This window comes from Mus caroli, unplaced genomic scaffold, assembly GCF_978045245.1.
Source record: "Mus caroli unplaced genomic scaffold, Mus_caroli_1 scaffold_10, whole genome shotgun sequence".
Classification (NCBI taxonomy): Eukaryota; Metazoa; Chordata; class Mammalia; order Rodentia; family Muridae; genus Mus; species Mus caroli.
The window spans coordinates 96,508,982-96,530,952 of NW_028227265.1; the positions used below are offsets into that span (position 1 = coordinate 96,508,982).

The 21,971-nt window shown below is 39.0% G+C and overlaps 1 protein-coding gene across 3 annotated transcripts in view; it reads right to left on the bottom strand.

The window, feature by feature from the left end:
* Positions 1-15,178: 15,178 nt before the first annotated feature.
* Positions 15,179-21,971, bottom strand: part of Tex15 (testis expressed 15, meiosis and synapsis associated) — a 61,236-nt gene continuing 54,443 nt past the window's right edge. For all 3 annotated transcript variants that reach the window (XM_021170328.2, XM_021170329.2, XM_085844027.1), the window contains 3 exons: positions 21,827-21,876; positions 18,080-19,317; positions 15,179-15,365 (listed from right to left, as the gene is read on the bottom strand). In XM_021170328.2, the coding sequence (XP_021025987.1) occupies positions 15,328-15,365; positions 18,080-19,317; positions 21,827-21,876 (1,326 nt within the window). In that variant the 3' untranslated portion in view covers positions 15,179-15,327. The remainder of the gene's footprint in view (positions 15,366-18,079; positions 19,318-21,826; positions 21,877-21,971) is intronic.

Sequence of the window (21,971 nt, forward strand, 5' to 3'; positions counted from 1 at the left end):
ACACAAACAAGACCCAACATTTTGCTGCTTACAAGAAACCCATCTCAGAGAAAAAGATAGACACTACCTCAGAATGAAAGGCTGGAAAACAATTTTCCAAGCAAATGGTCTGAAGAAACAAGCTGGAGTAGCCATTCTAATATCTGATAAGATTGACTTCCAACCCAAAGTCATCAAAAAAGACAGGGAGGGGCACTTCATACTCATCAAAGGTAAAATCCTCCAAGAGGAACTATCAATCCTGAATATCTATGCTCCAAATACAAAGGCAGCCTCATTCATTAAAGAAACTTTAGTAAATCTCAAAGCACACATTGCACCTCATACAATAATAGTGGGAGACTTCAACACACCACTTTCACCAATGGACAGATCATGGAAACAGAAACTAAACAGGGACACAGTGAAACTAACAGAAGTTATGGATCAAATGGATCTGGCAGATATCTACAGAACATTTTACCCTAAAACAAAAGGATACACCTTCTTCTCAGCACCTCATGGTACCTTCTCCAAAATTGACCACGTAATTGGGCACAAAACAGGACTCAACAGATACAAAAACATTGAAATTGTCCCATGCATCCTATCAGATCACCATGGACTAAGGCTGATCTTCAATAACAAAATAAATAATAGAAAGCCAACCTTCACGTGGAAACTGAACAACACTCTTCTCAATGATACCTTGGTCAAGGAAGGAATAAAGAAAGAAATTAAGGACTTTTTAGAGTTCAATGAAAATGAAGCCACAACATACCCAAACTTATGGGACGCAATGAAAGCATTTCTAAGAGGAAAACTCATAGCTCTGAGTGCCTCCAAAAGGAAACTAGAAAGAGCACACATTAGCAGCTTGACAACACACCTAAAAGCACTAGAACAAAAGGAAGCAAATTCACCCAAGAGGAGTAGACGGCAGGAAATAATCAAACTCAGGGGTGAAATCAACCAAGTGGAAACAAGAAAAACTATTCAAAGAATCAACCAATCAAGGAGCTGGTTCTTTGAGAAAATCAACAAGATAGATAAACCCTTAGCCAGACTCACTAGAGGGCACAGGGAAAGCATCCTAATTAACAAAATCAGAAATGAAAAAGGAGACATAACAACAGATCCTGAAGACATCCAAAACACCATCAGATCCTTCTACCAAAGGCTATACTCAACAAAACTGGAGAACCTGGATGAAATGGAGAAGTTCCTAGACAGATACCAGGTACCAAAGTTGAATCAAGATCAGGTTAATGATCTAAACAGCCCTATATCCCCCAAAGAAATAGAAGCAGTCATTAATAGTCTCCCAACCAAAAAAAGCCCAGGACCAGATGGGTTTAGTGCAGAGTTCTATCAGACCTTCAAAGAAGATCTAATCCCAGTTCTTCACAAACTATTCCACAAAATAGAAACAGAAGGTACTCTACCCAACTCATTCTATGAAGCCACAATTACTCTGATACCTAAACCACAAAAAGACCCAACAAAGATAGAAAACTTCAGACCAATATCCCTTATGAATATTGATGCAAAAATCCTCAATAAAATTCTTGCTAACCGAATCCAAGAACACATCAAAACAATCATCCATCCTGACCAAGTAGGTTTCATCCCAGGGATGCAGGGATGGTTCAATATACGGAAATCCATCAACGTAATCCAGTATATAAACAAACTCAAAGACAAAAACCACATGGTCATCTCGTTAGATGCGGAAAAAGCATTTGACAAGATCCAACACCCATTCATGATAAAAGTCTTGGAAAGATCAGGAATTCAAGGCCCATACCTAAACATGATAAAAGCAATCTACAGCAAACCAGTAGCCAGCATCAAAGGAAATGGTGAGAAGCTTGAAGCAATCCCTCTAAAATCAGGGACTAGACAAGGCTGTCCACTTTCTCCATACCTATTCAACATTGTACTTGAAGTCCTAGCCAGAGCAATTCGACAACAAAAGGAGATCAAAGGGATACAAATTGGAAAAGATGAAGTCAAAATATCACTTTTTGCAGACGATATGATAGTATATATAAGTGACCCTAAAAATTCCACCAGAGAACTCCTAAGCCTGATAAACAGCTTCGGTGAAGTAGCTGGATATAAAATTAACTCAAACAAATCAATGGCCTTTCTCTACACAAAGAATAAACAGGCTGAGAAAGAAATTAGGGAAACAACACCCTTCTCAATAGTCACAAATAATATAAAATATCTTGGCGTGACTCTAACTAAGGAAGTGAAAGATCTGTATAATAAAAACTTCAAGTCTCTGAAGAAAGAAATTATAGAAGATCTCAGAAGATGGAAAGATCTCCCATGCTCATGGATTGGCAGGATCAACATTGTAAAAGTGGCTATCTTGCCAAAAGCAATCTACAGATTCAATGCAATCCCCATCAAAATTCCAAATGAATTCTTCAACGAATTAGAAAGTGCAATCTGCAAATTCATCTGGAATAACAAAAAACCTAGGATAGCAAAAACTCTTCTCAAGGATAAAAGAACCTCTGGTGGAATCACCATGCCGGACCTAAAGCTCTACTACAGAGCAATTGTGATAAAAACTGCATGGTACTGGTATAGTGACAGACAAATAGACCAATGGAATAGAATTGAAGACCCAGAAATGAACCCACACACCTACGGTCACTTGATCTTCGACAAGGGAGCTAAAAACATCCAGTGGAAGAAAGACAGCATTTTCAACAAATGGTGCTGGCACAACTGGTTGTTAACATGTAGAAGAATGCGAATCGATCCATTCCTATCTCCTTGTACTAAGGTCAAGTCTAAGTGGATCAAGGAACTTCACATAAAACCAGAGACACTGAAACTTATAGAGGAGAAAGTGGGGAAAAGCCTTGAAGATATGGGCACAGGGGAAAAATTCCTGAATAGAACAGTAATGGCTTGTGCTGTAAGATCGAGAATTGACAAGTGGGACCTCATGAAACTACAAAGCTTCTGCAAGGCTAAAGACACCATCAATAAGACAAAAAAACCACCAACAGATTGGGAAAGGATCTTCACCTATCCTAAATCAGATAAGGGACTAATATCCAATATATATAAAGAACTCAAGAAGGTGGACTCCAGAAAGTCAAATAACCCCATTAAAAAATGGGGCTCAGAACTGAACAAAGAATTCTCGCCTGAGGAATACCGAATGGCAGAGAAACACCTGAAAAAATGTTCAACATCCTTAATCATCAGGGAAATGCAAATCAAAACAACCCTGAGATTCCACCTCACACCAGTCAGAATGGCTAAGATCAAAAATTCAGGTGACAGCAGTTGCTGGCGAGGATGTGGAGAAAGAGGAACACTCCTCCATTGTTGGTGGGATTGCAAGCTTGTACAACCACTCTGGAAATCAGTCTGGCGGTTCCTCAGAAAATTGGACATAGTACTACCGGAGGATCCAGCAATACCTCTCCTGGGCATATATCCAGAAGATGTCCCAACCGGTAAAAAGGACACATGCTCCACTATGTTCATAGCAGCCCTATTTATAATAGCCAGAAGCTGGAAAGAACCTAGATGTCCCTCAACAGAGGAATGGATACAGAAATTATGGTACATTTACACAATGGAGTACTACTCAGCTATTAAAAGGAATGAATTTATGAAATTCCTAGCCAAATGGATGGACCTGGAGGGCATCATCTTGAGTGAAATAACACAATCACAAAAGAACTCACACAATATGTATTCACTGATAAGTGGATATTAGCCCAAAACTTAGGATACCCAAGATATAAGATACAATTTGCTAAACGCATGAAACTCAAGAAGAATGAAGACCAAACTGTGGACACTGTGCACCTTCTTAGAATTGGGAACAAAACACCCAGGGAAGGAGTTACAGAGACAAAGTTCGTAGCTGTGATGAAAGGATGGACCATTTAGAGACTGCTGTATCCAGGGATCCGTCCCATAATCAGCTTCTAAACGCTGACACCATTGCATACACTAGCAAGATTTTGCTGAAAGGACACTGATATAGCTGTCTCTTGTGAGACGATGCCGGGGCCTAGCAAACACAGGAGTGGATGTTCACAGTCAGCTATTGGATGTATCACAGGGCTCCCTATGGAGAAGCTAGAGAAAGTACCCAAGGAGCTAAAGGGATCTGCAACCCTATTGTTGGAACAACATGATGTACTAACCAGAACCCGGGAGCTCTTGTCTCTAGCTGCATATGTATCGAAAGATGGTCTAGTCGGCCATCAATGGAAAGAGAGGCCCATTGGACTTGCAAACTTTATATGCCCCAATATAGGGGAATGCCAGGGCCAAAAGAATGGGAATGGGTGGGTAGGGAAGTGGGGGGCGCTATGGGGGACTTTTGGGATAGCATTGGAAATGTAATTGAGGAAAATATGTAATAAAAATATTAAAAATCAAAAAAAAAAAAAAAAAAAAAAGAAAGATGGCCTAGTCAGCCATCACTGGAAAGAGAGGCCCATTGGACATGCAAACTTTATATGCCCCAATATAGGGGAATGCCAGGGCCAAAAAAAAAAAAAAAAAAAAAAAAAAAAAGAAATATGACTGTTATCTTTTCAAAGACAATGATACTCCAAATTTTCTGATATCCAATGATCTGAGGTTCAAGAATACTTTGAGTGAGCTTCTACAATGAAATTATGTAATTGTTTATGGAGTTGATATGAGGAATAGCTGATGTACATACAAACAAAAAAAGAATACTTCTAGGCCAAATAGAGTTTAAAGAATCATGTTCAGTTGACTACTAAAGAGCAAGACAAGTTATTTGTATTTTTTAAAAATGTCAATAAAATTATCCAACAAAGGAATAGACTAAAAAATGAGTTAAAAATCTGAAGGTTAAAGGCAGCATTGAGATGAATGGTTCCACAGGATAGTCCAGGGGAGTCCATAATTTTATAAAGTAACAGATTTTTTGGCTTAAAATAAAATATTAGGATGGTAATACAAGGAAGTCCTTGAAGGCATCATACGGGGAAGCGAACCATGAGAAGAGGAAAGAATGAAAACCTGGAGGGTGGGTGAGGTCTCCTCAGAGAGCAAAAAGGTCTCCAGGTAGTTAACATGTCCCACTCTCAGCTTTCTGGATGGAACACAGATTTATCTTTTCCCCTGAGCAGGCACGCCTGCCTGATTAACATTCCTCTTAGTGCTACGCGGTGAATACAAGGCCGTCTGCCCAAAACATTAATAAAGAACAGAATTTATATACCAAAATTTGAATAGTTATAACGTCAAAAACATTTCATATCTACATGTCAGCAACTGGCAGTTTTTATTAGTAAATAATTATTAACTAGAATTCTCTCTCTGGTCATTGCTCTTAAAATTCTATTAAGAATGTATCTCTAAATGCTGGTCTTACACCACCAGTGGATACATGGTCTCTGTAGTCCAGGTTGGCCTCTACCTTGTGAATCTCCTGCCTTGGCTTCCCCAACTGCTGGTATTAGCAATCATGTTGCATTGCCATTCCCAGTCACATATTCAAAGCCATAACACACCAGAAATTTACATTATTCAACAAATGGTATTATTGTTTGAACTGAAAACTCTTGATTATAAAAATATTTCAAACATCTTATATAGCTGAATTGTGGCCAAATTATCTCACTGGGAAGAATATCAAGTTTTAACTTTTACCATACTAAGTAATGTCATAGAAAAGACATGAGCTTGAAATGATCTCATTTAACAGCATTGGATGTGTACACAAATTTGAAAAAGCATGTTCTAGTAAAACTGAGAAGCAAGGATTACATATAAAATATAAATATGAAGGCTCAAAGGCTCTAATGATCCCAAGACATTGGTATCAAAGACACGGGATAGAACACTAAATATAAGTATTATATTGCATATATATCTGTCAGCTTACCAATACTACTCTAGAGGAGTCTTCTCCTTGGGAAAATGGCTACATTTATAGGTAGTTAATTACTTCCTCAAAGAGGCCTCCCTGAGCATCTCAGCTGATGGATAATCCAGGAATGTTCTATTCCATCACTTGGGTATTGGTTGGTGGTTTTTTTCCAACATATCACTTCTCCCTGATGTGAAAAATTTAAACTGCCTTTCTTGAGTGAAATGTGTGTTGTATGATAGCAGGGTCTTTAACTATGAAACTCCAGGCAATAATGAAGCACTTTTAGGCTGAGTGGTATTGGGAGAAAAGCATGAGTGGGCAGGCACAGGCAGTGAGATTTACTTACCCACAAGTTCCTTTTTGTTGTTTTTCTTCCATGTAGTGAGTTATGTGTAAAGCAGGAGCCATTTGTATTTTTAAAGAAATACTATATCAGAAGAAACCAGTTTATTCGGATAGCTCTTCATGTTCCAAAATGGTATTTATAAACAGGTCATTTTTTATTTTTGTTTATAACTTTTAAGGCAATTTTAGTTTGTTCTAATTTTTACTTTTAGAATAAAAACATCATGTTAATTTAAAAAACAAGGGCTGGAGAGATGGCTCAGCAGTTAAGAGCACTGACTGCTCTTCCTGAGGTCCTGAGTTCAAGTCCCAGCAACCACATGGTGGCTCACAACCATCTGTAATGAGGTCTGATGCCCTCTTCTGGTGTGTCTGAAGACAGCTACAGTGTACTTGCATATAATAAATAAATAAATAAATAAATAAATAAATAAATAAATAAATAAAATCTTTATAAGAGAATACAAAAAACAAAACAACCTCTAGATTTTCAAATGTAACTCCAGTATTCAGGTATTTTTTTCCCTCCCCAGATAGGGTTTTCTTACCTCAGGCTGGCCTCAAATTTGTTATGAAGCCAAGTATGGCCTTAAATGTCCTCCTGGTCCTACCTCCTGAGTGCTGCAGTCACAGTCATGTGTCACCCAGCTTATGTGCTGCTAAGGATCAAACCAAGAGCTCTGTGCATGCTAGAAAACCATGCTACCAATTGAGCTATATCCTCAGACATTTTTTTTTTTAGAAATTAAAACCAACAAAACTTTCACAAAGATAGTATTAATAGAATCTGTAAACTGTTTAAAGGACTATTTAACTGGAATACTTGCTTCTGGCTTATCTCACAAGTCTCTGAGACAGGATTGAATGTACCTTAGGCTTAGCCTTTGCATGTTAGCAGTTATGGATGGTCTGGAACTATGTGATCCAAATGCCTCCAACTCTCAAGGGCTGGGATTAAGTGTCACCACACTCAACTAAAAGGGGCATTTCTAATAATAAATGTCATGATCATTTTTTCAAAGCTAGATACACATGGATTGGGAAAAGTTATTTCTTGATTAACAGCTAATGTATGGCTTTCACATATGGTCATGAGTTCTGGTTCTGATACTGTTTTAAAACAGACCAGCTATGAAGAATTTATTGCAGTTACTGTCACCCTTTCAGATTCCCCACCTCTTGCAGTTATGGTTCTGTCCTGACAGTGTTCTTTGAAGTTTGCATGTTGACACAACTTCCATCCTATTGGCTTAATGCCCCTAGTCTTTGTGAATTGAAACTTGAAGTAGTCTTTATCAAACAAGGCAGACATACATGATCTTTGGAGGCTTGCATAATACAAAGTTTACCCAAAAGTCTGAAAAAACATGAACTGCTACATATATTGGTTTAGCATTTTGTATATAGCAGGGCAAACTACAAGCTGACAAGGGTTTACTCAGTGTTGAGGACTTTTCCTTACTGGGGACAACACAGAGATGGTTGCTGGAGTACAGTAAGGGTCAGTGTACAGACTGCTCCAGACTACTAGGTTCTATATCTTGTTTGGTCATAATGATTACTACTAAGCAAAAGGTCACAATGTGGAAGAGGAAAACACCTTGAACATTAAATTTACTGCAGAATTACTCCAATCACTTTAATATGGGCTAAATTACGAGCAAACAGATGAAGTGTTAAAAAATCAGATCCACTATTCAAATAGTCAAGAAATAATCTTGAGAGGGTGTCTTGTGGAAAATATCTCTGAGTTCTAACTACACTTTAAGGAAACAGTGAAAATATACAAACTATTTTTTTTTGATTATAAACTTTGAGTAAAATGATATACATAAAAGAGCTCGCCATGATGTAGAATGATTACAAACTATATAAATAGAGCATCAAGAATTATCAAATTACTGGTCTAACGATTGACCAAAAAGTTTTTACTCTTTTTAAGCCCAATAAAATGGTAAATCAAAGTGTATTGAAAACAGAAACAAATTCTGCTTTTAAAGATTTCTGTCATTGCTGCTCAATGCTGGTAATATTGAACATTGGAACAAGCCTCTTTATAACTGCATGGAAGTAATTTTGCTTATTTCTGATGTTAAAAATGAATTTTGGGACACTCGCCAGCTACCCACAACACCCGCCACAGGATCTTAAGACTTCTGGTGAGTGGAACACAGCTTCTGCTCCAATCCAATTGTGCGCGGGACCTGAGACTGCATTAGTTAGGGAAGCAGAAACCAGCCTGAGTAGGGCCACAGGCCTCATCCGGCCAGATCAGCGCCGGGGTAGCTAGAGCGCAGGGTTGCCTGACACCCGCCAGCTACCCACGACCCCTGCCACAGGATTTTGGGACTGCTGGTGAGTGGAACACAGCTTCTGCTCCAGTCCAATCACGCGGGACCTGAGACTGCTCTGGTTGGGGAGAGAGAAATCCAGCCTACATAGGGCCACAAGCCTCTTCCGGTCAGAAAAGCACCGGAGCAGCTAGGGCGCAGGGTCGGCTGACACTTGCCAGCTACCCACAACACCCGCCACAGGATCTTAAGAATTCTGGTGAGTGGAGCACAGCATCTGCTCCAATCCAATTGTGTGCGGGACCTGAGACTGCATTAGTTAGGGAAGCAGAAACCAGCCTGAGTAGGGCCACAGGCCTCATCCGGCCGGATCAGCACAGGGGTAGCTTGAGCGCAGGGTCACCTGACACCCACCAGCTACCAACAACCCCTGCCACAGGATTTTGAGACTGCTGGTGAGTGGAACACAGCTTCTGCTCCAGTCCAATCACGCGGTACCTGAGACTGCTTTGGTTGGGGAGGCAGAAATCCGGCCTACGTAGGGCCACAAGCCTCTTCCGGTCAGAAAAGCACCGGGGTAGCTAGGGCGCAGGGTCGGCTGACACTCGCCAGCTACCCACAACACCCGCCACAGGATCTTAAGACTTCTGGTGAGTGGAACACAGCTTCTGCTCCAATCCAATTGCGCACGGGACCAGAGACTGCATTAGTTAGGGAAGCAGAAAACCGGCCTGAGTAGGACCACAGGCCTCTTCCGGCTGGACCAGCACCGGGGTACCGCCAGCTACCCACGACCCCCGCCACAGGATTTTGAGACTGCTGGTGAGTGGAACACAGCTTCTGCTCCAATCTTTAAACAGTGACAACGATAACAACTAACCCCAGAGATTACCAGATGGCGAAAGGTAAACGTAATAATCTTACTAACAGAAACCAAGACCACTCACCATCATCAGAACCCAGCACCCCCACTTCGCCCAGTCCAGGGCACCCCAACACACCGGAAAAGCTAGACACGGATCTAAAAGCATATCTCATGATGATGGTAGAGGACATCAAGAAGGACTTTAATAACTCACTTAAAGAATTACAGGAGAACATGGCTAAAGAGTTACAAGTCCTTAAAGAAAAACAGGATAACACAATCAAACAGGTAGAAGTCCTTAAAGAAAAACAGGATAACAAAATCAAATAGGTAAAAGTCCTTAAAGAAAAACAGGGAAACACATCCAAACAGATGATGGAAATGAACAAAACCATACTAGACCTAAAAAGGGAAGTAGACACAATAAAGAAAACCCAAAATGAGGCAACACTGGAGATAGAAACCCTAGGAAAGAAATCTGGAACCATACATACGAGCATCAGCAACAGAATAGAAGAGATGGAAGAGAGAATCTCAGGTGCAGAAGATTCCATAGAGAACATCGGCACAACAATCAAGGAAAATGTAAAATGCAAAAAGATCCTAACTCAAAACATCCAAGAAATACAGGACACAATGAGAAGACCAAACCTACGGATAATAGGAGTGGATGAGAATGAAGATTTTCAACTCAAAGGACAAGAAAACATCTTCAACAAAATTATAGAAGAAAACTTCCCAAATCTAAAGAAAGAGATGCCCAGGAACATACAAGAAGCCTACAGAACTCCAAATAGACTGGACCAGAAAAGAAATACCTCCCGACACATAATAATCAGAACAACAAATGCTCTAAATAAAGATAGAATACTAAAAGCAGTAAGAGAAAAAGGCCAAGTAACATATAAAGGCAAGCCTATCAGAATTACACCAGATTTCTCACCAGAGACTATGAAAGCCAGAAGATCCTGGACGGATGTTATACAGACACTAAAAGAACACAAACTCCAGCCCAGGCTACTATACCCAGCCAAACTCTCAATTAACATAGATGGAGAAACCAAAGTATTCCACGACAAAACCAAATTCACACATTATCTCTCCACGAATCCAGCCCTTCAAAGGATAATAACAGAAAAAAACCAATACAAGGACAGGAACCACGCCCTAGAAACAACAAGAAAGTAATCCCTCAACAAACCTAAAAGAAGACAGCCACAAGAACAGAATGCCAACTTTAATAACAAAAATAACAGGAAACAACAATTACTTTTCCTTAATATCTCTTAATATCAATGGACTCAACTCCCCGATAAAAAGACATAGACTAACAAACTGGCTACACAAACAAGACCCAACATTTTGCTGCTTACAGGAAACTCATCTCAGAGAAAAAGATAGACACTACCTCAGAATGAAAGACTGGAAAACAATTTTCCAAGCAAATGGTATGAAGAAACAAGCTGGAGTAGCCATTCTAATATCTGATAAGATTGACTTCCAACCCAAAGTCATCAAAAAAGACAGGGAGGGACACTTCATACTCATCAAAGGTAAAATCCTCCAAGAGGAACTATCAATCCTGAATATCTATGCTCCAAATACAAAGGCAGCCACATTCATTAAAGAAACTTTAGTAAATCTCAAAGCACACATTGCACCTCATACAATAATAGTGGGAGACTTCAACACACCACTTTCACCAATGGACAGATCATGGAAACAGAAACTAAACAGGGACACAGAGAAACTAAGAGAAATTATGAATCAAATGGATCTGGCAGATATCTACAGAACATTCTATCCTAAAACAAAAGGATAAACTTTCTTCTCAGCACCTCATGGCACCTTCTCCAAAATTGACCACATAATTGGTCACAAAACAGGCCTCAACAGATACAAAAATATTGAAATTGTCCCATGCATCCTATCAGATCACCATGGACTAAAGCTGATCTTCAATAACAAAATAAATAATAGAAAGCCAACCTTCACGTGGAAACTGAACAACACTCTTCTCAATGATACCTTGGTCAAGGAAGGAATAAAGAAAGAAATTAAGGACTTTTTAGAGTTCAATGAAAACGAAGCCACAACATACCCAAACTTATGGGACGCAATGAAAGCATTTCTAAGAGGAAAACTCATAGCTCTGAGTGCCTCCAAAAGGAAACTAGAGAGAGCACACATTAGCAGCTTGACAACACACCTAAAAGCACTAGAACAAAAGGAAGCAAATTCACCCAAGAGGAGTAGATGGCAGGAAATAATCAAACTCAGGGGTGAAATCAACCAAGTGGAAACAAGAAAAACTATTCAAAGAATCAACCAATCAAGGAGCTGGTTCTTTGAGAAAATCAACAAGATAGATAAACCCTTAGCCAGACTCACTAGAGGGCACAGGGAAAGCATCCTAATTAACAAAATCAGAAATGAAAAAGGAGACATAACAACAGATCCTGAAGACATCCAAAACACCATCAGATCCTTCTACCAAAGGCTATACTCAACCAAACTGGAGAACCTGGATGAAATGGAGAAGTTCCTAGACAGATACCAGGTACCAAAGTTGAATCAAGATCAGGTTAATGATCTAAACAGCCCTATATCCCCCAAAGAAATAGAAGCAGTCATTAATAGTCTCCCAACTAAAAAAAGCCCAGGACCAGATGGGTTTAGTGCAGAGTTCTATCAGACCTTCAAAGAAGATCTAATCCCAGTTCTTCACAAACTATTCCACAAAATAGAAACAGAAGGTACTCTACCCAACTCATTCTAAAAAGCCACAATGACTCTGATACCTAAACCACAAAAAGACCCAACAATGATAGAAAACTTCAGACCAATATCCCTTATGAATATTGATGCAAAAATCCTCAATAAAGTTCTTGCTAACCGAATCCAAGAACACATCAAAACAATCATCCATCCTGACCAAGTAGGTTTCATCCCAGGGCTGCAGGGATGGTTCAATATACGGAAATCCATCAACGTAATCCAGTATATAAACAAACTCAAAGACAAAAACCGCATGGTCATCTCGTTAGATGCGGAAAAAGCATTTGACAAGATCCAACACCCATTCATGATAAAAGTCTTGGAAAGATCAGGAATTCAAGGCCCATACCTAAACATGATAAAAGCAATCTACAGCAAACCAGTAGCCAACATCAAAGTAAATGGTGAGAAGCTTGAAGCAATCCCTCTAAAATCAGGGACTAGACAAGGCTGTCCACTTTCTCCATACCTATTCAACATTGTACTTGAAGTCCTAGCCAGAGCAATTCGACAACAAAAGGAGATCAAAGGGATACAAATTGGAAAAGATGAAGTCAAAATATCACTTTTTGCAGATGATATGATAGTATATATAAGTGACCCTAAAAATTCCACCAGAGAACTCCTAAGCCTGATAAACAGCTTCGGTGAAGTAGCTGGATATAAAATTAACTCAAACAAATCAATGGCCTTTCTCTACACAAAGAATAAACAGGCTGAAAAAGAAATTAGGGAAACAACACCCTTCTCAATAGTCACAAATAATTTAAAATATCTTGGCGTGACTCTAACGAAGGAAGTGAAAGATCTGTATGATAAAAACTTCAAGTCTCTGAAGAAAGAAATTATAGAAGATCTCAGAAGATGGAAAGATCTCCCATGCTCATGGATTGGCAGGATCAACATTGTAAAAGTGGCTATCTTGCCAAAAGCAATCTACAGATTCAATGCAATCCCTATCAAAATTCCAAATCAATTCTTCAACGAATTAGAAAGTGCAATCTGCAAATTCATCTGGAATAACAAAAAACCTAGGATAGCAAAAACTCTTCTCAAGGATAAAAGAACCTCTGGTGGAATCACCATGCCGGACCTAAAGCTCTATTACAGAGCAATTGTGATAAAAACTGCATGGTACTGGTATAGTGACAGACAAATAGACCAATGGAATAGAATTGAAGACCCAGAAATGAACCCACACACCTACGGTCACTTGATCTTCGACAAGGGAGCTAAAAACATCCAGTGGAAGAAAGACAGCATTTTCAACAAATGGTGCTGGCACAACTGGTTGTTAACATGCAGAAGAATGCGAATCGATCCATTCCTATCTCCTTGTACTAAGGTCAAGTCTAAGTGGATCAAGGAACTTCACATAAAACCAGAGACACTGAAACTTATAGAGGAGAAAGTGGGGAAAAGCCTTGAAGATATGGGCACAGGGGAAAAATTCCTGAATAGAACAGTAATGGCTTGTGCTGTAAGATCGAGAATTGACAAGTGGGACCTCATGAAACTACAAAGCTTCTGCAAGGCTAAAGACACCATCATTAAGACAAAAAAACCACCAACAGATTGGGAAAGGATCTTCACCTATCCTAAATCAGATAAGGGACTAATATCCAATATATATAAAGATCTCAAGAAGGTGGACTCCAGAAAGTCAAATAACCCCATTAAAAAATGGGGCTCAGAACTGAACAAAGAATTCTCACCTGAGGAATACCGAATGGCAGAGAAGCACCTGAAAAAATGTTCAACATCCTTAATCATCAGGGAAATGCAAATCAAAACAACCCTGAGATTCCACCTCACACCAGTCAGAATGGCTAAGATCAAAAATTCAGGTGACAGCAGATGCTGGCGAGGATGTGGAGAAAGAGGAACACTCCTCCATTGTTGGTGGGATTGCAAGCTTGTACAACCACTCTGGAAATCAGTCTGGCGGTTCCTCAGAAAATTGGACATAGTACTACCGGAGGATCCAGCAATACCTCTCCTGGGCATATATCCAGAAGATGTCCCAACCGGTAAAAAGGACACATGCTCCACTATGTTCATAGCAGCCCTATTTATAATAGCCAGAAGCTGGAAGGAACCCAGATGTCCCTCAACAGAGGAATGGATACAGAAATTATGGTACATTTACACAATGGAGTACTACTCAGCTATTAAAAAGAATGAATTTATGAAATTCCTAGCCAAATGGATGGACCTGGAGGGCATCATCTTGAGTGAAGTAACACAATCACAAAAGAACTCACACAATATGTATTCACTGATAAGTGGATATTAGCCCAAAACTTAGGATACCCAAGATATAAGATACAATTTGCTAAACGCATGAAACTCAAGAAGAATGAAGACCAAACTGTGGACACTGTGCACCTTCTTAGAATTGGGAACAAAACACCCAGGGAAGGAGTTACAGAGACAAAGTTCGTAGCTGTGATGAAAGGATGGACCATTTAGAAACTGCCGTATCCAGGGATCCATCCCATAATCAGCTTCTAAACGCTGACACCATTGCATACACTAGCAAGATTTTGCTGAAAGGACCCAAATATAGCTGTCTCTTGTGAGACGATGCCGGGGCCTAGCAAACACAGGAGTGGATGTTCACAGTCAGCTATTGGATGTATCACAGGGCTCCCAATGGAGAAGCTAGAGAAAGTACCCAAGTTGCTAAAGGGATCTGCAACCCTATTGTTGGAACAACATGATGTACTAACCAGAACCCCGGAGCTCTTGTCTCTAGCTGCATATGTATCGAAAGATGGCCTAGTCGGCCATCAATGGAAAGAGAGGCCCATTGGACTTGCAAACTTTATATGCCCCAATATAGGGGAATGCCAGGGCCAAAAGAATGGGAATGGGTGGGTAGGGAAGTGGGGGGCGCTATGGGGGACTTTTCGGATAGCATTGGAAATGTAATTGAGGAAAATATGTAATAAAAATATTAAAAATCAAAAAAAATGAATTTTGTAGTGTCTTATGTGATACACTATTATAATTACATTTTATAAGAATTATCTCATATACTACATTTACATACATTTAAAATTATCAAATACTAAAGTAAGAAAATATGCAGGCATAAAAAAACATGTAGGCAAAAAATACTTGAGAAAACTTAAGTTGCATTTATTTCAGTATGAAGAGATTTATTTTTAAGGTCTTCGTAGAAACGGATTCTGTTGCCATGGAGCTGGAAAAAACAAAACAAAGATTTGAGGTTTATTAATACTAAGCAGTAGTATAGTAAGAAGATTCTTAGATCAAGTTAAAGCCAAAGCCCATTCAGGAAAGGATCCCGAGGAGGCTACTTAAGATTCTCTGGGTGGTATTTTCCTCATCTGTATCTTGGTATTCCTGAGAATTAAACATAAGGGACACACTATGTTTGGCACACAAGTTTCAAGTATTTTCCTGTAGTTTTCATTTTTCTTGCTGTAAAACACAAGCATTGTAAGCAATAAAGGTGCTAAGGAGATGTTTGAATCTTTTTAGTATGCACTCACTGTGATAGGTGACTTCTGTGCATTGTTATTCTGAAAACTGTAAGATGAGCTTGTATACTGCAATTGTCTCCTACTTTTTAAGCATGATTTCTGATTACTTTAATATTTAATTCTTTCTTTTCTTTTTCACTGGACCAATAAATGAGATTTCTTATTCACAGCTGGGCTTGATCCTGAAGGTAACCTTTTTTTACTAGCACAAATGGTTTGACATTTATTTAATATTGTGAATCTGCCATATCTACTATGTTTGGTGTTGACCTGAAGAGAAAAGCAGAGCAGCACTTCCAACCCTCTTCTCCCCTCTAGGCTTAGTCTTCTCAGGCAAACTATTGTATCCTGTCCGGGCAGGGAGAGAAGAAAAGGTACCTGGATTACACTACCACCTCATATAGCACTATCTGTTAGAGAAGAATATAAACAGAATCACTGCTGGACCAAGGGCACTGTCCAGCACAACAGCAACTGCCTCACTGAGCAGTGGTGGGAGCTCCAATAGGGAACTGCAATGTTATTCTGGTGTCTGAGGTCGCGAACACCCCCCTGTCCTCATCTTATTCTGCTCAGCCACTTTCCAACTTTCCCTGAAGAATTACATCTGCCTTGGCAACATATTTGGGGCTTTCCAGGACCTGGGCCATGGCCCAGATAAACAACTGATGTGTTTTGCTGAAACAAATGCTAGAAGGTTCTCCTGACCTATACCTGACAATGATGTCACTGTGGTTTTACTGTAGAAATGCTATACTCCTTCCTGAGATCTGGTGCCAAGAGGTCTTTGGTGAAAAGCCTGCTATTGATTGCCAGCTATAAGGATTCCAATATGGCCTTGTATGTGTGTGGTGGTCTGTAACCCACCTGGGTTCTAATATTCCTATAATTTAGAATGAATCAGTCAGAATTAAGTCTAATGTAGCAGTGCTGATTTTTTCTCCCTCACCACCTCTTTCTCAAGAGTTTCTCATGTGGCCAAGGTAGGCTTCAAATTCACTATATAGTCAAGACTGACCCAGAAATTCAGATTCTTCTGCCACCACCTCCCAAGTGCTCAGACTACAGGCCTGAATCATCATCACTCCTGGTTAAGGTTTCTAAATTATAAAGAGAATTAAATTGGGTTGGCACGTAGCTCAGGGAAACAACACTTGTCAAGGATATTAAAGGTGCTGGGTTCCCTACCAGTAAGTGGGGGGAGAATGAATTATTCAACATATTTCCATTCCAACTGAGACAAATAATACCTCATATAAGCTTTTATACTTATTCATTTTTAGAATTAGAAAGGGGTTGAAAACAAATGATTAAAAGAAATTTGCTTGCATTTCTCTAAGATAGGAATGATGACTTTTTAGTTTGGAGGATAGTCTGTCACTGCTAAGAGAATATTTGGGTGTCGTTGTGTAACTAGTTTCAGCAGAGTAATTAACTTTTTGCTGAGGCTCAAGTAACCCACTTGCATTCTGGGGCAGCAGCACCTCTCTTTGCCTCCTGCCTATGGACAGTGAGCAGCCTGCCCTGGCTCCTGCTTTAACATCTCCCTTTCACAGTTAATGGGCTGTGCTCTATAAACTGTGAGCCAAAGGAAACCCTCCTCCCAACTTGTCTTTAATGTGATTTTTGTTTTGTTTTCTTTGGTGACAGGGTTTGTCTGCACAGCTTTGAGTATCCCGGAACTTACTCCTTAGACCAGGCTGGCCTGCCTAGTGCTGGGATTAAAGGCTTGTGCCACCACTGCCTGACTTAATGTGGTATTGTACAACTAGGTGCTTGAAAAAGAATAAACCATTTAAGTTCAAGAGGCAAATTATCAAGTTTTTAATCTACAAACTTTCAGATAATGATATTCACTTATATGAAATATTAGAACTGAGAGAAGGAAAAGGTTGATTTAAATAATTGATGGTTTTCCTTTTCCCATCTTTGCACTTTATTTTTTCTCCATTTATCAAAATGAAGCTTCATAGTAAGAATTCCAGATTACACACAAAAAAAAACTTCTTTCTACATACCCTGCGATTGCTACTAGAAATGTTGGTGTGGTTTAATTTTTTTGCTCTTTTATTTTTTTCACATGTGTGAGGTTAGTTTGAAAAGACTGTCCTGTCATTAAACACTTGTATGAGAAGGTTTTAATGGTTTCATCACTGAATGAACTTCACTGTAATTGATTTCGCTCCTCCGTAAAGATAGCTATGGAAGGATATATTAGCAACATCATCAATTTTCTTTTGTTTTCTGACACTGGATTTACAACTTAAAACAAAATTCCACTTTGCTCAGCATAGGAGCAAATTCTACAAGTCTACAAAGAAAACAGCTCTATGTCTCACTATTTGCAAACCTTTACATAAATATAAAGCCCAAAATAAAAATGAATCAGTCATTGAGACCTGCAACTCACCATAAGTCCAAGGAACTTGAGGAGGCACACCTGGGTTAGGCGGATAAGGATATGTAGCCTGTGGGACTGGTTGATGAGAAGCAAACTGTGAATAAACTGGTTGTTGGTAATTGTAAGAAACAGGCGTGCGAGATGGAAAATACCCATTTCCTGGGTTAAAGGAATTTGCTTGTGGCTGTCCAGCAAAGTAACTAAAATGTTCAGAGTATGAACGATTGAAATGTGTGCTCTGAACAGTACTTGCAACTGTAGTCAACATTGGAGGAGGAGGAGGTTGCTGTATCTCATATGCTGTCATCCCTTGGTATGTGTGAGTAACAGCAGTGCCATTGCTGCTGCTGTACTGATAGAAACACCAAGAGTAGTATGGATATGAAGTTCCAAATGAACGCTCAGAAGAATTATATACTGGAGAACATGCAGACTGTGGAGGTATATTCCTGGATGTGCCAACTTTCTGAGTCAGGACTTTTGAATTCTGTTCAGAGTGAGTGTGCTGTACTGTTCCATTCATATTAAGGGCTGAGTTCCCATATGAGCCAAATGGTGCAGTATTGGGATTTGGTGCATCAGTCATACAGTTTTTTGGTGATTCACTTTTTATAGGCTGTGTTTTATCTACTTGCAGGACAGAAATTTTGTCCTGGATACACACAGGTTCTGGAGAGCTGGTGCCTGTATAATCTTCAGTAGACAAATTTAGTATTTTGTTATTTTCATGGTGAAAGTCTGTGCCACTCAAATAAATGTCCTTCTCAGACTGGGAAGCAGACACTGAGAGCAGAGATGTATCAGGTACAAGAGGGTCATAATTTCCTGCTGTTAGGTTTGAAGGAGACATCTGTGTGTGATCCACAGGGGTTTTATGGGACTCCTGTGCAGGTGTGTGGTCAGGTGAGTAAGAGGCATCTATATCCTTTTGGTCACAAGTTACTAAAGGACAGTCTTTCTTATCATTTGTTTCAGCTGCACTAGAATTCCCATTTCTTTTCTCTATGACATTTGAGTTTTCCTGCTGTTCAGTGAGAGATGCTAAAGCATCAGGTGAGCTGTCTGTTGGCTCTACTTTGCTTTCTGACTTTGGTGTGCAAGTGTCTTGTACACTTTCAGCAGGCGACACTGAACCAAGTATTGAGCTCTGTCTTTTGACCACTTCTGGAGATGTAGAGATGCTTTTCAGACTGTCAGAGGAATTTGATCCTATTTTGTTTTCATCATTGGGAGGAGATCCTGTAGTGCTATGGAGTGTAATGTAAATACAAACAACTTTAAAGATACAGTCACAACATTTTAATGGATAAACATTTGAAATTTTTATTTAGTGTAAGAATTAATAAGACTGACATTTTCTCATTTTACCAGAAGTATACAAGTAAAACATTTTTCAGTTTTACTCCCTTGGTTTGAATGTAGATATGGTTCTTGATGAAGATGATAGATTCCACATTTTTAAACATTTCTGATACTGTTAGAAGGCTGAGTTATTTGAAAAATCTTCTAATAAAAGCCTCTAATTTTAGAGGCTTTTATTCAAAAGTTCAGTATAATCTCTAGTTCATATACTTCGAACCCACTAACAAGCGCATTACTCATGAGTAGTTATCTTTCCCTGTCCCCATCCCTTTTAGTGTAACTATTAGTTATGGGTCCTTAACCACCGAATACATCTCCTTTTCTTTATAAAAGAAATGTTCTTTTGTTTGTACATCTTCTGAGAAAAAAAAAAACAGGCTAAGAAAATTCTTGCAATTTAATATCCATGACATTCTTACTAAGTTTAAAGTCTTAAAACTGGGCAATTATGGCAGTATCAAAACCCAGCATGTGTTGAGAAAGAATAGTACTGGTTCTCCTGAGTTGAGAGGAATTCATCTTTAGCCTAGAGTCTATACCCTTCTAAGAAAAATCAAAAGGCCCATGGTTTTTAATTTTATTTTGTTTTGGTTTTCTAAGGCAGGGTTTCTCTGTGTAAGAACCCTGGATGTCCTGGAACTCTCTTTGCAGACCAGGCTGAAAGAGTTCTGCCTGCCTCTTCCTCCCAAGTGCCAGGATTAAAGGTGCCCACCACCATGCCCAGCTTGAAAGGCCCATGTTTTAACCAATATAACCTAAAAAGGCTTTTTTTTTTCTTCCGAGACAGGGTTTCTCTGTGTAGCCCTGGCTGTCCTGGAACTCACTCTGTAGACTAGGCTGGCCTCGAACTCAGAAATCCACCTGCCTCTGCCTCCCGAGTGCTGGGGTTAAAGGCGTGCCCTACCACGCCCGGCCTAAAAAGGCATTTTAATTACAACCCATGTTGCCATCTAGTGCTATATAAACTGGGTTTCCAGAACAGTTAATTTGTCTTTCTTATTTCCAGTGATAATTTCCTGTGAAGACTCACAGCTGCCTAGATGACCTCTGTACCTTCAGAAGATATTCATTTCTTTCAAGTTAGCCCACTGTATCAATCTTGTAGCAGACAGTTTAATTCTTTAAGCAACAAATACTTAAGTTATCAAACCTAAGATAATTATGCTGGTGTATGTTACCCACAACTAATAGTTACATTAAAAGGGATGGGAACAGGGAAAGATAGCTACTCATGAGTAGCTACTTGTTAGTGGGTTAGTACTTTGTAATTTTATATGCCTCTTTATAATAATTCAGAGTTATATAAGCTATGAAAAGAATTCTAGAAATGTATTATTTTAAAAAAGGAAAATCAAGAAATAAATGCAGCTGTTCCTCCTTTTTATATTTTGTTATTTACTATCCTTCATAAAATGGAAAAAAATTGGATAGTCAGAAATCCAAAATTTTACAGAGGTGAATGATTTAGCACAAAATGATAAAAATGTAAGCAATGGCCGGGTGGTGGTGGTGCACACCTTTAATCCCAGCACTTGGGAGGCAGAGGCAGGTGGATTTCTGAGTTCGAGGCAGGCCTAGTCTACAGAGTGAGTTTCAGGACAGCCAGGGCTACACAGAGAAACCCTGTCTCGAAAAACCAAAAAGGAAGCAATGTAGTGAATTTTCTATAGTTAACTTACTCAGTTAAGTTACTTAACTAACTTTCTTTAAGAGAAACAGTCTTTGAAACCATATTCTTTGAGACCATAGTCTTCTACTTTACACTGTTAAAACATCCTTCTATGAAATAGAACATTAGTATGATGCCTGTGAAATACACACCATTTCTACTAATAATACCCCTTCGATATAAGAATACAATTTCTGGGGCTGGAGAGATGGCTCAGCAGTTAAGAGCACTGACTGCTCTTCTGAAGGTCCTCAGTTCAAATCCCAGCAACCACATGGTGGCTCACAACCATCCATAATGAGCGTGTCTGAAGGCAGCTACAGTGTACTTACATATACATAATAAATAAATCTTAAAAAAAAAGAATACAATTTCTCTTTAGGCAACTTTGAACTTTAGTTGATCTACAACTTAAAAATTAATCATGTGTCCTATTTTATGCATTTCTATGCAAGTTTGTTAAGCAATGTTTATTAATATAAATTTTTCTTTTTTGATTTAGCAATTATCCCTTTGTAAGCTCCAGATAACTTAATAATCTTATAGCATTTTCCCTCAATACTTAAGAGTGAAATTCAAGATCATTAGGCCTTATTTAACAAGCTTCCTCATCTGTTACACCTGTCCTCTAAGCTATGTGTATGATTCAATAGTTGACAAATTCCTTTATTAATTACCCATATTTATTTAGTTTTTATATTAAGAGGATTGGTGGCAACTCCTACCTTGGATGTTTGGATACTGTCTGTCTGTTTCCAACATCTTTCATGGTAACCTAAATAAGAGAAAAATATAATAAATTAAAATATAATAATAGAAAAGTAAAAACTGAAGTTTTCCATTAGTGATGACAAGCTACATTATAACATT